Consider the following 15868-nt stretch of genomic DNA (forward strand, 5'->3'; position numbering starts at 1 on the left):
ACAGGTCCATGTGGGACAGTGCCTGAGATTAGCTGGCCCTGAATTCAATAAGCAGCTACTAAAAGATGAAGTTGTAACCTCAGCCTGGATGAAGTCTCTTGTCCCCACCAAAAAACCTTGGTCTCATATTCTCTGGGTGAGCCAGGCCAGTCTGGATGGCCACACTCAGTTTCTGGGGACATACGTTACTTAGAAAGGGTTTGAGATCATTTGAAGTGATTAAACAGGACAATGAGCAAAAAGACTTTGTGGGACATGTTGTTTGATTTCAGATTTAAGGGAATCTTACCTAGAAGAGGAAACAGACGTCGTTATTTTTCCTCTAGGAAGGCAGAATGAAGCCCAATAGGCTGAAGTCACAGGGAGGTGTAGTTTGGGAATATAAAGTCACTTTGTAACACCTACAGTATGAGCTGCTGCACAGGTAGTGAGCTCTCAGTCATTGAGAGCATTAAAGCAGAGGCTGGAGGAGAACCCGCTCTCAGAGAAGTTATAGGAGAGCATCCCTGCACTAAGTTAAAAAGACTGCCTCAGGCCAGCTATTGAGGTCTTTCGCTTTCAAACTGTAGATTGGCTGAGACTGTGAGACTTGATTTATATGGATAACTTTCCTAGTGTTGATTTAAATCTTAAGAAAGTGAATGGAAGTCTCTTTTTTCCTTAAAAATAAATCTAGATTTGTTTCACCCAAAGGTTCTGGGCAAATTGTTCTGCCCTCTGCCCTTCCTTCTAACTCATGCCCAAGTCCAAATGCAATCTTATAAAACGAACAAGATGATATTGATCAACCACATATATAATTTCCACCTCTAAAAGCTGCTTTCCAGCCGAAAGTTGTACTTCCAGGAATAACAGACTGTTGATGGAAGCATTGTGAGATGTCCCTCACGGGTAACAAGCAGTCAGCTTGTGTTAAGTGGGAAGGTGAGGAGTTGGTGTGTGTTGCTAATGCATTGTACTTTTGGAAAACGAAATGAGTCTCTCCGGTGAAAAGAGATTCTTCTATTTGTATAGTGATTTATAAGTGAAGAAGAATTTTCACAGACATGGTTCTACCTGATCATTTCCAACTTCTCCAATATAACAAGGAAGCTTATTATTATAATACGTCAGAGATTTGGAACCTGAAGTTTGGAGAGATTCTGTGTCTTGCTCCAGATCACAAAGAACAGCAGTGAAAGAAAACCAGACCCTGTGTTTTCTGAATCCTAGTCCAGATTTCTTTCTCTTATTTTCTCTTGGCTTCATTTCAGTTTGACAGCAATGACTTCTGTTGGAGGGATGGTAAAAAGGGCCCAGGCTAGGAAGCAGAGGTTCTGAGGTCTAGCTATCACTCTGTTGCTGATTAGATGAATGGCCCCTAAAGTTTTTTTATGCCTTGGTTTCCTTCTTTGTAAATTAAAAGCATTGAGTGTGACAACCTTGACATGTTCTATTCTGAAATGTTAGCTGCAAAATGCAAAATACAATGTGGACGTAGATGAATAAGAACCTCTAGGAACCCAGATAGGAGACAATGACCTAGTACAGGATTGCCTTCAATTCAATGGGTCAGTAGGAGCTCTGCTCTTAAACTCTTTCCAAAAATGACAGCACCACCACATTAGCATTTAGCACCCATCTGGATCCTACCTTCCTGGTCTTGTCTTCCCTGCTACCCCTTTCCATGCTCTTTCCCCAATTTGAAACTGAACTATTTGCTCTTCTCTAAACAATCTGTGTATTTCTTTCTCTGCACTTTGACTCCCACTCTTCCCTCCACGTTGAATCTCCTTCTGTCCCTATCTCCATATTTTCATATCCTTCTCTACTTGTTAATGCTAAGCTAAAATGTTACCTCCTTCAAGAAGCCTTTTGAACCTTTACAGCATTTATTTACTCTTTTATGTCCTTCAACATTTCTGCTTATATTTTACAGACCTCTTCTGCATATATATGTATGTATATATACACATATATACACATATGTGTATATATATATATTCAGTGTATACATATATATTATTATTTTAATTAACAGATATATGATAGTAATTACTTCAACTTTATATGTGTCCACAATCAGAAATCTATAGCACAAAGTTAGAGATCATGTGTTTCAATTTCCTTCATTTGGGGAAAATGAGGTCAAGAGAAGCTGACTACCTGATCGTGGCCACATTGCTATTCCATTTAGAATAGAAACAAAGCCTGGGGAGCCTTGATGGCTGAGTCAGTTAAGTGTCCAACTTAGGCTCAAGTCATGATCTCACAGTTGGTGAGTTCGAGCCCCATGTCGGGCTCTGTGCTGATGGCTCAGAGCCTGGAGCTTGCTTCAGATTCTGTCTCCCTCTCTCTCTCTTGTGGTGGTGCTCTCAAAATGAATAAACAAACATTAAAAAAATACTCTAGAATAGAAACAAAGCCAGATCAGCACTTTATTAACTTCCAAAATGCCTCCCACCCATCATGATCTGCCCTTTCTCTTCCCATATGGAATGGAGTTAATTATACACCCAGTAATAGGAACCCAGTAGCAAATGGGAAACATTACATTCGTTGACATAATAAACTTGCAAAGCAGCTAAACCTAGCATTTCCCATTTCGTTTCAATCCTCTTCCCTTCACCACCCCCCCCCCCACCGACCCCCATTCTCTCTCATCTCTGGAAAAAAGATGCCTGATAGCTTTGAGGGTCACTATGGTGACCATCATCTTGAGACAGGTAGAATTCTGACTGTATTAAGCTAGGGGTCAGCAGCCATCACACAGGATACCACGTAGTGTGTGGTTCCCCCACATACTTTGAAAGGCTGTGCCTCCTCTTATCAAGCATTATCTGCCTGGCATGCTTTTCACAGGACTGAACCAAATGTGGGGAAATATAGGGAAGCTGTGTTCTAGAAAACATGGAAGTATGGCATGAGTTGATCAAGCTATAATAAGAAATGTGTAAGTATTGATAGAGCAACTTGGGTCATTCCCTTATTTGTTCACAAACATTTAATGAGTGCCTCTTTGGGGCCAGGTATTTGTCATATTATTTTGTCTCTATTAGACTACAAGCTCTCGTAGTCTAGTGAAAAGGGTAAGTAACCAAACAAAGGGCTGAAAAGTCCTGGTAAGTGAGGATTAGAGTGATGAAGGGTCTGGGTGCTGTGGAAATGGAGCTAGGGCCAACTGCCCAGTGTGGGTTGACAGGTTGATTGGGGTAATTTGAGGGCTGAGCTGGTTTCTGAAGTGTATGAAGGGATGCACCAGCCAGTCAAGGGAGGGGAGGGCATCCCAAATAGAGTGAAAAGAATGTGTGAGGGCTCAGAGGTGTAAGAGACGCATGTCACTGTCAAAGGAACTCCAAGTAAGGGTTAACAAAAGTCAGGGTGTACTTGTGACAGATGGTAGGAGGCAAAGCAGGAGAGAGAAGGTGAGGGCTTTATGAGCCCTCTTTGGAATCTTCATTTACTCCTAGAAGTGACTGGGGACCACTGGAAGACCTTAATCGAGAAGGGACATGACCAGGTTTGATGGATCATCTACATTCCTCCTCAGGACAGCCCTGTGTTGTTATGCAGATGAGAGAAATGAGGATTTGGGAATTGAAATGCCATTTCCAAGGTTACACAGCTAAGTGGCAGCGCGTGAACTCAGTACAGGCTCTCCCAGGCTCTCAGCAGCCGTTACGAATGGGAAGGAGTGTGGTGGAGAGTGGTAGGCTCTGGGACAGACATGAGCCATCTACAGCTTCTCATTGTCCCTCTCTTAACTGTAGTAATGACTCAGTCATCTTCTCTCCTTCTCTTTCAGAAAGCAAACAAACAAAAAACAGCCTCCACTTTCCAACTCACAAATCGAATAGAGCCACTGGGAGACTTTTGTTCAAATCTCCTTGAGTCCATGTGACCGAGGAGCTGAGGCATCTCTTGATTCTTACAGGAACTAAAGGATTCCAGGGCTCTGATCTCCCTCACATTTCTCCTTTGTTCTGTCTGAGATCTCACCTTCTTCAGGTAGGCTCATATGGTCTCTTCTGGAATAGAAGACCATATGAGCCCACCTCACTAGTAAGATCGTATGAGTTTACTCTGAAGATGCCAACCTGGGCTAGGGTGGAAATCACATTTTTATGGTGAGTCCTGGGCAGAGGGAGTTACACAGAGTTCCTGCCCAAGGTGAGTTTTCTGGTTTAGGAAAACTGTTGGCCTGCCTGTGTTGATTCTAGGGAGGGGCTGAGAAAGTTCTCAGGTATGATGCTGTGTCATTGTCTCCTTTGGGAGAATGTAGGAAAGTCTCTGCTGGGACTCAGGGATGATACTCAAAATATGTAAGAGTCAGTCAGACCTGGACACTGACCAACCCGCCATAGAGAACCTGACTGGCTGCCATACTGGCTGGATGTCAGCTTTGCCAACACCGAAGAGAGACAGCACAGTCTCTGCAGAAGTACTGATCTTGGATGCTTGTAGCTTCTATCCAAGATGGCAGCCAAGGTTCCCTTTTTCTTGAGGACTCTGGCTTGGGATTCTGTGTACTTCTGCTCACACTTGCTTTCGGGGAGCACAGTGTAGACCAAGGGCACTGCCAATTCCTATGACTGGAAGGGCCTGTTGGCTGCCATAGTGCTTCCTAGGGCCAAAGCAAACAGCTGCTCCTTTTCATCTGTCATCCTAGCAGGAGGAAAGGGTACTCCCATTCATTAAGGGGCCTTCGACTTCAAGAATTCTATCTGGACCAAAGAGCACCTTTATCTTTTTATGCCTTAGAAGGTAAATAAATATGTGTAATTACAGCCCTCACTAGAAGTAGAAGATGAAACTTCATATTTCTTGGGTCTCCCTACACTCAATTTTTCTGTTTGGACATCTTCGCAGCCATTAAAATAGTAAATAAGTTGTTTTATTTGTACTAAAGAAGTTAGGAGAAAAAACAATCTATTAAGAACCTTCAATTCTTCATATAATGAATTAGAGCTTTTGCAGAGTGCCGAAGGCCGGCCTTCTTTACACATTACCTGTGAACGGGGGCAGGAATTCAACTTTTATAAATGACCCAGTAACATGTAGAACACTGTTGTAGTGCTGGTTATTAATCTACGGGAGCTCAAGTGCATCAGATGCCCAGACTGCTAAGGACCCAGTAGTGCAGCATGTCCCTTCTTGCAAAACAATACATCTAACCTGTAGGCAGTGCGCGGCTTCAGTGGTCCGTCACAAAATTTTTGCTGATTGGGATCGCATTTTCCACCCAGGCTCTCCATCTCTGCTCCAAGCTTAATGTTAAAACTCTTGGAGTTGCTGTCGGGACTTTCGGCACATTTGCTGGCAAAGTAATCGGTCTGATACATTCGGATGGAGGCATTGTGCCTGTATTCTAGGTAGGAGGGCAGAGGGTGCTGTTGTTCTGGCTTCAGCTCATCACTGCCTGGAGGGAGAGAACCCACAGTGAAGCACTGGCTTTCTCGTGACTTCAGTGATTCCTAACTAGGTTTCTACGTCTGCCTCCTCTCACCCACCATCACCAGTCATCTCCAAAGTGCAGACTCTTTGATCTTGAAGGAGGCTGCGAAATTCTCCTAACGAAGTTAATTTTAATTCACTTCCCCTAGAATGAAAATTAAAGTGTGTGGATACAAAATTTTATACACACGCGTACGTATATTTATGCACACACCCTATCATTTTTCTAGGAAATAGAATGTGTGTATTTGAGAGGTGAACTCACTGCATCTGATAATAATGTGTTCCAGAACTCCAGAAAGCTGGACACTCTCCACTGTGAGTCAGCCCACTAGACAAGCTCTCTACCTTGCCAATGACCATTGTAGCTGAGCTAATAAGGAAATCCCTATGACCTAGGAAATAGGGAAGAGATAAGAGAAATCAAGTTCAAGTCCAGAGCAGTCACCCAAAGGCACACTCCACGGGCCACACCCTGTCCGATAATTGCTCCGTGTACAGCTCTCTGTTATCTTGAGTACAGTTTAATCCTGGCTCGAATTTGGCCCCTCGTGCAGAACGCTTCCCAGAACTCTTCTCTGTCCACCCAGCCTGCTGTGTGTTTTGGCACTGCAAACTCGTTTTTGTGTTGGCTGGAGGAAAGCATAATTAGGAAGACAAATATTATAGAGATAGGATACCATTTACGATGTGTCGCAAGGAGCGGTATTGTGGGGGTTCACCACATCCCGGACTCTTGTTTAGCAAAATTTGCTCAAAATGAGTGGGTCTTGGAAATATTATCTTGTTGGCAGTAACTGAAAGGAATGTCGGGGTGCCTGGGTGGCTCAATCAGCTAAGTGTCCGACTTCGGCTCAGGTCATGGTCTCCTGGTTCATGAGTTCGAGGCCCGTGTTGGGCTCTGTGCTGACATCTTGGAGCCTGGAGCGGGCTTCAATTCTGTGTCTCCCTTTCTCTCTGCGCCCCTGCCCTGCTCATGCTCTGTCCCTCTCTGCCTCTCAAAAATTAATAAATGTTAAAAAAAAATTAAAAAAGGAAAAAGAAAAGGAATGTTGCCTTTAAGATGAACATATATGCTATGAATGACATTTACATGAGATGGACTGTTATTTTAGATCACCAGGGACGCACAGCCCAGCTCCATGGACATCAATAATCAAAACTCACATGGCCGGAGAACACAAGGCTGCCTTCTGGGGTATGGCCTCTTTTTGGTCACTGCCTTACATTCATGTAGTAAAACATCACCTTCACTACATCTTCATTAAATCTAAAATCTCTCCACAGTTTGCTGATTTATCTCCAACTATGAGATGTAAGGAAATCTGGGATGCACCACTGGCCGTTGAAATTATTTAATTAGTTACGCACAACCAACTTTAGTACAATTAAATTACATGTCAAAGCACATAGACTGTTAGACACCCGGTGAACTAAAGCACTATTTAGCCTAGGAGCTGCTCCAGCACGTGTCAGCTTTAAAGTTTCTCATCGTCCACAAATGTGTTGAAATAGAGATGCTTAAGAAACTCATGTGCAACCCTTTAAACAATTCTGAAAAAACAGAAGACGTGTAAAAGATACCACGCCACTCCAGACACAAACGTCTGTTTTGGAGAAATAGTGCACCAGCCCTCCGTGGCAAATACGACACTCCTGTAGGTGGTTTGACAAATGCTGACATGATAAACTCTAAAAATCGTACTTGAGGCCCCATGGAACGTTGTCGTAACTATTAGCCTGTAGAAATTAGGTAGACTTTGAATGCCTTCATAGACTAGAAAATGGAATATACTGCTGGCAATTCAGTAGAGAAAGGAAGGATGCTTTTCATGATCATCTGTTCCCTCTTTTCGGCTCTTGAATATTTCTTTGTGAATTGGTGAGTGGTTTGGAAGGGTGCGGTTCCTTGAGGTATTTGCGATTGGGGCGGGGAGGGCATTGAAGCATATTGCCGCTTAATGGCCGAACAAAACAAGTAGTGAACAGCATTGAATGAGTGTGAAGAAGGCTGTGTAGGTCAGTCCGTGCAATGCACTTCCAGCAGTGCCTGGCACATAGGAAAGGCTCCATAAATGATAGTTATTTGTACTTACTGCTGTGGTTGCTATGATTATCAGTCACCCTTTTAATAATTAAACCCAGTGAATAATAGGCTTTATTGTTGAAAGTTTTTGTTACATCTCCCAGCATCCAGCAGAGAGGGGACAGAATTATATAAAGATTTAAGTTTTCCACTCTTCCAAACGTGTCACAGAAAGAGCCTCCACGGTGACCTTTGAGAAAGCAGTCCCCGTGTCCTACTGCTAGCAGATAATCCGTGATCACTTACCATCAGCCTCTCTCACTACCACTGTGAAGTATTTCACAGCTCCATTGGTGTCGCTGAACCAGCTGCAGTTGAAAGTGAAGTTGATGGAAGATTTGCTAATTAGCACATCCTTTTTATTCACACGGATATGTGGAGGTGGAGGAGGGGGCCCTGAAAAAGGATGGAGAAGGAACCCAGGGGAGTCACAACTCTGCTCTTCCATATAACAACAATCAGTGACACGAAGGTCTCCACGCACCGACCTCAGTGTGTGCGCGCGCGCGTGTGTATGTCTGTGTGGAAAGCTTGTGATCCAGAAAACCTCCTCCTCTCCTAGAGGAAAGCAGGCAGAGGAAGTGATGTGCCAGTGGCACGTTAAACCTAATGAAAGAGGCGGCACCTCAGCAGGATTTCCTGAAGTCATAGCACCAAACTGCTTAAAAGCTCCATTATAGCTCTAACTCTATCGGGCAAAGTGACGTATTTAAAGTCTAACTCTTTCAAGTACCTTAAGATCATTTAACTTGTTTGCTGCCAGACACAGAGAAATGTTTCCATTCCCTGGAGGCTTCTAGGTTCTCTTTTCCAAGCGACAACAAGGCCTGCTCATGTGGAAGCGACCTGCATGCAAGTGAGTGGCAGTGATGGGTGCGGTACAGCAAGGTGTTCACTCAGCGCACGCGTCCAGAAACACTTACGGTCTATCATTGTGATAGTGCTGTCTTCAACCACCTCGCTGGTCATGCCAGCCGACTGCACCTTGATGGACACCAGGTACCTCTTATGGGGCACCAGCATCATGATGTTGAGCAGAGATTTTTCTTTCTCCAGCTTTCTGGAAAATTCAACTTCTTGAGTGTCCATTTTCCGACATTCAATGCTATACCCATCAAAGTCAGAATCAGGAGGGATCCAAGAACAGGCGATGGCCGTGGAGTTCTGAGGCCTGCAATGCAGGTTTTGTATCTTATCTGGCTCTAAAGGAGAGAAAGGAGGAGACGCTTCTTACAACTCTGTGAGACGTATTTTTTTTCTTCCAGCTCCTCTGGGCCCTACTTGCTCTGAGGTCTAAATAAATAATTCTCAAAATTTACTTGGATTGTTTTTCAAGAAAAAAAATTATTATAGATCTCCCAAGGAATTTCACGCTCTGAGAAACATTAAAAATTAAAACGCTGTCCCTTTAGAAAATCACCAGGTGCCAAAGTGATCAGAAACACAAATACACAACTAAGGTTAGCGGGGGCAGAGTTAAAATTAAGGGGCGGAGTCAGATCGAAGGTGGGGCTGAATAGCCAAAAGATTAAAAATGCAGCTCGGCCTGCCAGAATTCAAATTCTATTTATCAGCTGTGACTTCTTAGGCAAGTTACGTAAGGTGTCTGTGCCCCATTTGTAAAGTGGGGAGACGAAGAGTACCTCGATCCTGTGATCACCGTGATGGTTCAGGGAGTAGAACCAGGCACAGCCACCTAGAAAATGGTGGTTGGCATAGTAATCACTCAGTAAATACTAGCTGTTACGAGAAAATTAAGAAACGGCATTGCTGGGGCGCCTGGGTGGCGCAGTCGGTTAAGCGTCCGACTTCAGCCAGGTCACGATCTCGCGGTCCGGGAGTTCGAGCCCCGCGTCGGGCTCTGGGCTGATGGCTCAGAGCCTGGAGCCTGTTTCCGATTCTGTGTCTCCCTCTCTCTCTCTGCCCCTCCCCTGTTCATGCTCTGTCTCTCTCTGTCCCAAAAATAAATAAACGTTGAAAAAACAAACAAACAAAAAAAATTAAAAAAAAAAAAAAAGAAACGGCATTGCTTACTTGTTAACCCCCTAGGCCCTGGCTCTGTCCCCCTCTTCCACTTTTGCCTTTCCTGCTCACACACATGCTCCAGGCACCGAAACTGCTTCTGGCTCCCCATGTACACCACGCTCCTCCACCTGCTATGCTTATGGCCGTTCATTTTCTTCTGCCCAACAGAGTGCCGGACCCAGTAGGCACCCAGTGAATGGCAGCTGATCTCATTAGTTGTTGTGAATGACACTACAAGGAGTAAGAGATACAGTCGGACAGAAAGGCACTTATGTGACCTGACCACGCACGTTAATAACCAAACTCTATAGGCTTTCCCAACCAGCTGCATGCCTACATCTCTAATAACATCCTAGGAAGCTACACTGTACGATTTGGATAAGTAGTTTTTGAATTTTAATATTAGCAGCTGAACCATTTAAAAAAGAAAAGGCCGGGGGCGCCTGGGTGGCTCAGTCGGTTAGGCATCCGGCTTCGGCTCAGGTCATGATCTCGCGGTCCATGAGTTCAAGCCCCTCGTCGGGCTCTGTGCTGACAGCTCAGAGCCTGGAGCCTGTTTCAGATTCTGTGTCTCCCTCTCTCTCGCTGACCCTCCCCTGTTCATGCTCTGTCTCTCCCTGTCTCAAAAATAAACGTTAAAAAAAATTTTTTTTTAATAAAAAAATAAAAAATTTAAAAAAAGAAAAAAGAAAAGGCCGGTGTGCCTGGGTGGCTCAGTTGGTTAAGCGTCCGACTTTGGCTCAAGTCATGATCTCAGGTTCGTGAGTCTGAGCCCCATATCGGGCTCTGCGCTGACAGCTCAGAGTCTGGAGCCTGCTTTGGATTCTGTGTCTCCCTCTCTCTGCCCCTCCCCCGCTTGTGCTCTGTCTCTGTCTCTGTCTCTGTCTCTCTCAAAAATAAATAAACATTAAAAAATATATTTAAAAAAAAAAAAGGTCTCAGTTCCCCGATATGTTAAATCAGAGGGTCGCTGGTCCTGTGCTTTAAGCGTGCCTTGGTGGTCAGGGGCGCTCTGCTGGGGTGACCTCCCTAAGACTTCCCTTACCTTGCCCCTTGTCCCCAGGAATTTCTGAGGAAATTCTTGAAAATCTAGGTCTAGACCACCCTATTTCATTCCAGGAGTCAAAAGTCTTGACAAGATTCATTTGAAAAAGACTGCCCATTGTTCTATTGATCCCAGCAGAAAATACAGTAACAATTTTCAGACAGCACTAATCAGTGGCATCAAAGCATCAAAAAGACTCACAAGAGCACTGCATGATGAGGGGAGGGATTGAAAAAATAAGGCTAAAGACGCTTATGTTTGACCTTTAGGACACCAAATAGAAAAAAAAAAAAAACCTCTTCCATTTCATTGTTGGATTTTTATAGTCCCTGTTGTAAATGTAATCCTTTTGTCCACCTGCCCTTCCTCCCCAAATTAAAATTGTATGTTGGTTCATACACCCTGTAGGTAGGACTGGCTATGTAACTTTCAAGGTCCAGTGCCAAGTGCAAATGCAATGCCCCATGTTCAAAATATTATTAAGATTTCAAGATAGTGACAACAGACAATGAGACCAAGCATAGGGTCCCTCCAGACGCAGGCCCTGTGTGCCTGCACAGCAGAAAGCTCTAAGCCCTGCTTGCAGAACAGATCACAGATGAGCGACTAGGAACTCTGTGTACACCTAGTAATCAATCCCTCACAGAGAAGCACCTGTTGCTCTGATTTGGTATTCAACCCACCTTCTCCTGACACCTCCTCCTTCGTTATAGGACTCTGTCCTTAACAATCATGACTTTGAAATACTCAGTATCTTTGTGCCACTGAATGAATTTCTATTACATATCAAGGTCTAAAATATCAGCTAAGTCATAACAGTTTAGATAAGAATGATTTAGAAAAAAAATCAATCTGAAGATTTTTCAGGATACAGGAATTGGCCTTTGAGGCCAGCAATAATTGTGTCTTTTAAAAATGTTTCTATTTATTTTTGAGAGAGAGAGAGTGAGAGAGGAGCTCAGACAGAGGGGGACAGAAGATACAAAATGGGCTCTGTGCTGACAGCAGACAGCCCGATGTGGGGCTTGAACTCAAGAACCGAGAGAGGATGACCTGAGCCGAAGATGGAAGTTTAACTGACTGAGCCACCCAGGTGCCTCAGTAATTGTGTCTTTTCAAACATTAACTGCTTCTTAATCTTTTGAACTCCTTCAGACTAATCACAGCTGGAAATCAAGACATCTTCTCTGTTCAGCCTTAGAGAAAGTCTTTAAAAATATCCTGCCTGATCCATAATTCTAATAATTTGCTCAAAGAATAATATAGAAATTTGCTTCAACCTCTTTCCTCAGTTCCTTCTCCCTCCTCCTTTCTGCCCCTAAATCCCACATGCCTTCTAAGGCCTCAGGTCACATCCCTATTCACTAAGAAATTAGTACCTGCTATGGGCAAGGTGCTCTTCTAGAGACTGTGAACAGTTCAGAAGTGAATAAGGCATTAGCCCTAACCTCTAGGAAGGTAGAGGAGTACAAAATAGCTATAATACGAGATGGCAAGGAGAATGTACCAGAAGAAATGGAGAAAGAAGGCGGTGGGTGGAGCACCAGACAACTTCTCCGAGTCGGTGGTGGGCAGGAGTTGGCAAAGGCTTTCTGGCAGAGAGGACACCTCGCTGAGAATTGGGAAAGGGGTGTTTCAGGCAGAGAAATGCATGAACCCAAGCACCCACGGGGGGAAGGTGGAAGATCAGGGCTTGCAGATTGTTCATCGTGGCTGGAGCAGATGTGTGAGAAACGGAGTAGTGGAATGATTCCACGTGGGAATGATCAACTTCTCTGTTGCTTAACCCTCTATTATGATGGGTTTTCTGTTACAACCAAACCCAGTCCTAACTAATGCAATCCTTAAAGTTCTATCAGCCCTTCCCCATAAAACACAGCACAGAGTCCCTCTTCTCGCCAGCGGCTCTCCTTGTAGGCATGCTCCATTTCGTAAATGTCTCTCTTAAATCCCAGCACCCAGGACAGCATACAGTATTCCAGAAGCCATTTAATCAGTCTAGCCTCTACTGAGTTCTTACCTGAGCACCTGTTTTGGTTATACAGCCCACGGTAAGCACTGAAAACCCATCCTGAGCTCGCTGTAAATTAAAACTCTTAAGTTCTTTTTCACAAATTTCTCTTGACATCCAACTATTTAATCCCAAACTGCTCTTTGGATACACTATGGAGTACAAGTTATAATTATTATAAGATTAATGTTTGTTGAATAGATGAAACAACTACTTGCTTAAGTTTATAATTTTCAACTATTTATTTTATAAATAGCCACTATCTGATCTGGTTGTAGAAATGACATATATAGGTATTATTGAAAAATAAATATGTGGATTGAAGTTTCTATACTGAAAACGTTTGTTCTTTGAGATTTGCTGTATCTATTACAAAGTGCCTTTGGGAAGAAACTGATATATATTTCATTGCCAAAGTATTTTTATCTTTAGGATTTATAGCAATATGTCCTAGCTGACCCCTCTGTTTCTAGTTTGCCCCTTTCAATCCATTCTCTATACTGTACACAGAGTGACTTCTTATAGTGCAAATTTGATTATGAGATCTTGGCTGCAAATCCCTTGGTGGCTCCAACTGATTGAGGAGAAAGTTGAAATCACTGCTGTGGTTCACAAGACATTTTATGACCTGATTCTCTTAATCCTCACCTTTTATGCTCTGGCCAACTAAACTCTTCTGTTCCTCTCTCCTGCCTGGTCTTGGAATATTTTATTCTGTCTATCTAGAATATTCTCCACTTCGTTCCCCATATCCACCTGGTGAGTTGTTTAGGCTTTGATTTGGAAGTTTCTTCTTCCAGGAAGCTCTCTTGTATTGGCTCAGATGCCCCTACCATGGGTTTCTACAGAGCCAAATACTTACTTCGTCACACTTCCCACTCAAGCTCCATGAGGGCAGAGACAACCTCTTTATTGCCCATTGTTGTTAATGTTGAAGGAATGAAGACATCTATACAGACTTATGCCTGAATTCAAATCTAACCAACCCCAAGTAAAAATGTGGATTTAAACCAAGCCTCGCTGGAGTAAGAAGTCACAACACATACTTCCCCCTCACTCCATCTGAGAACCAAGAGTAGTAAAACATGTCATACTTGTCCTCACGGATCCAGATACTGGTTTGCTATAGGTTTTCCAGGAATCACCGCTGATGGTCTTGACACTAAACTGATAGGATCTCCCTGGACGAAGACCATACACAATGCGTCCTTCCGATTTTCTATTGCTGTAGGGGTTGAAGACCGTGATGGCATCTCTGGGGAACCACTGTAGCTCAAAGTCATCGTAGTCTGTCCAGTCTGGTGGCCCCTTCCAGGTGATGGCCAAGGATGTGTTTGTAACATCAGCAAATGAGATAAGACTGGGAGGACTTGGGGCTGCATGTAGGAGAACATGAAAAAAATCACATAAACATGTCTATGCCATAGCGTAGATGAGAGCTGGGTGACATCAGATGTACCTTAAGGTGCTTTGTAGGAAGCAATAATATGAAAATATAATAATGGAAGCTTCTAGCTATAGTGTTTACTATGTGTCAGTTGCAGTCCTCAAGTGTTTTACGTGCATTTCCTTTAATTTTCCTATGGAGAGATTCCTTACCAAGGTGCTGTGGAGCATGGATGTGCCCTGAATGGGTTACAAGTGTGCCAAGGTATTGGTTCCATTAGATTTTGAGGTGTGAGGGCTACAATCCACAATTATGCCCAGTTGCAGATAGCTCTGTTCATTGATCCCAGGGTGGTGTACAGATTAATGTTATCTGTGTATGCCCGGGAGATAAAAGATTTAGGAAGAATTGCCAATAGCAATGCAATGATGACGTATGTGATTATCCCCATTTTACAGATAAGAAGACTGAGACTTCGAGATGTTCAATGACCTTCCCAGCTTCACATAGGGAAGTGGCAGAGCTAAGCTAAGGACCTAGATCCTTTTCCTAGATCTTGTAGGAACAGTGGTTAAGGTCTGCTTCCTTTATCCATTGTAGCATAGTGCCTTCCCAAGAGCTAGCACAAGGCACTCCGTTATTGATTTTCTTTCTTCTTACTAAAACCATAACTCAAATGTGTCTTTAGAAGCTACTTCCAACCAATAGTTGGCCTTTGGCAACAGAGTTCCTTACCTGTTCTGCTCTCCCCCATGAGCTTGTTCCTGAGGTCCCCGCTGTGAGTTACCACACACAGCGTGTACTTCCTTCCAGGAATGAGGCCATGGAAACGCCACTCTGTCAGGTTCTTGTCTTTCCAGTTTTCCTTCTTTGTGCCATTGGGGTTGTACAGAATCAGCTCATAAAAATCGAAGTCTCCAGAGGCTGGACTCCAGCTGAACCAGAGACTGTCTGTCATGTTCCGATTAGATCCCCGGAGGTTACTCACAGAAGCTGGGACTTAAACACAGCGAAAACCTTTACTAAGGACAGAGGAGTTACAAGCAAAAGCACTTGGCCTACAGGTGAGAATACGAGCTATGTTGGGCATATGGGTGAGTGGTACCCATTGCAGAGTCAGATCTTGCCTGCATTTCAGGGCACTTACGTAGAGGGGCATGTGGTCTAGAGATGTGGTACAAATGAAAATAAAAACAAACCAGCACAGGTGGTGGCTTCCATATGCTCACCACACATAGCCTGATAAACGTCTGAAATGAAATCTTCAGAAATGATTAATTAAAACTCGTCAAACACGGGGGTGCCTGGGTGGCGCAGTCGGTTAAGCGTCCGACTTCAGCCAGGTCACGATCTCGCGCTCCGTGAGTTCGAGCCCCGCGTCGGGCTCTGGGCTGATGGCTCAGAGCCTGGAGCCTGTTTCCGATTCTGTGTCTCCCTCTCTCTCTGCCCCTCCCCCGTTCATGCTCTGTCTCTCTCTGTCCCAAAAATAAATAAACGTTGGGAAAAAAAAATTAAAAAAAAAAACTCGTCAAACAGTTCATAACTTACCTTATGAACGGCCTTGAATATATTCACGAAAGGTGCCAGCCCTTTCCAGGCTGGCCCATCACACCCAGGCCCCTTATCCCATAACATCCTCCCCTGGGTCTCTCTGCTTCCTCTCCGCTCTCTTGTAGGTTCTCAGTTCCCTCATTCGTTTTCCTACCCAAATCTATATTGGTAGATCCTCACTTGGGAAAAGGGTGTTAACAGTCACGTCTACCACTATGTAACTTAGTCACACTGGCACCTGTCCCGTGGGTATTTAAGCTTCGTTATTCTCTGGGAGTGAAGACTGCTGTCTCTTGATGGAGGAACTTTAGACATTAATGAGCACATAAG

General features: G+C 43.9%; 1 protein-coding gene across 1 annotated transcript in view; it reads right to left on the reverse strand.

The window, feature by feature from the left end:
• PTPRB (protein tyrosine phosphatase receptor type B) overlaps window positions 1–15868 on the reverse strand; it is a 114081-nt gene that overhangs the window by 21521 nt on the left and 76692 nt on the right. Inside the window, 5 exon segments of the mRNA XM_043565025.1 lie at window positions 5155–5398; window positions 7766–7915; window positions 8443–8721; window positions 13695–13976; window positions 14723–14986. Of these exon segments, the coding sequence (XP_043420960.1) occupies window positions 5155–5398; window positions 7766–7915; window positions 8443–8721; window positions 13695–13976; window positions 14723–14986 (1219 nt within the window).

The sequence above is a fragment of the Prionailurus bengalensis genome, chromosome B4 (assembly GCF_016509475.1).
Source record: "Prionailurus bengalensis isolate Pbe53 chromosome B4, Fcat_Pben_1.1_paternal_pri, whole genome shotgun sequence".
Classification (NCBI taxonomy): Eukaryota; Metazoa; Chordata; class Mammalia; order Carnivora; family Felidae; genus Prionailurus; species Prionailurus bengalensis.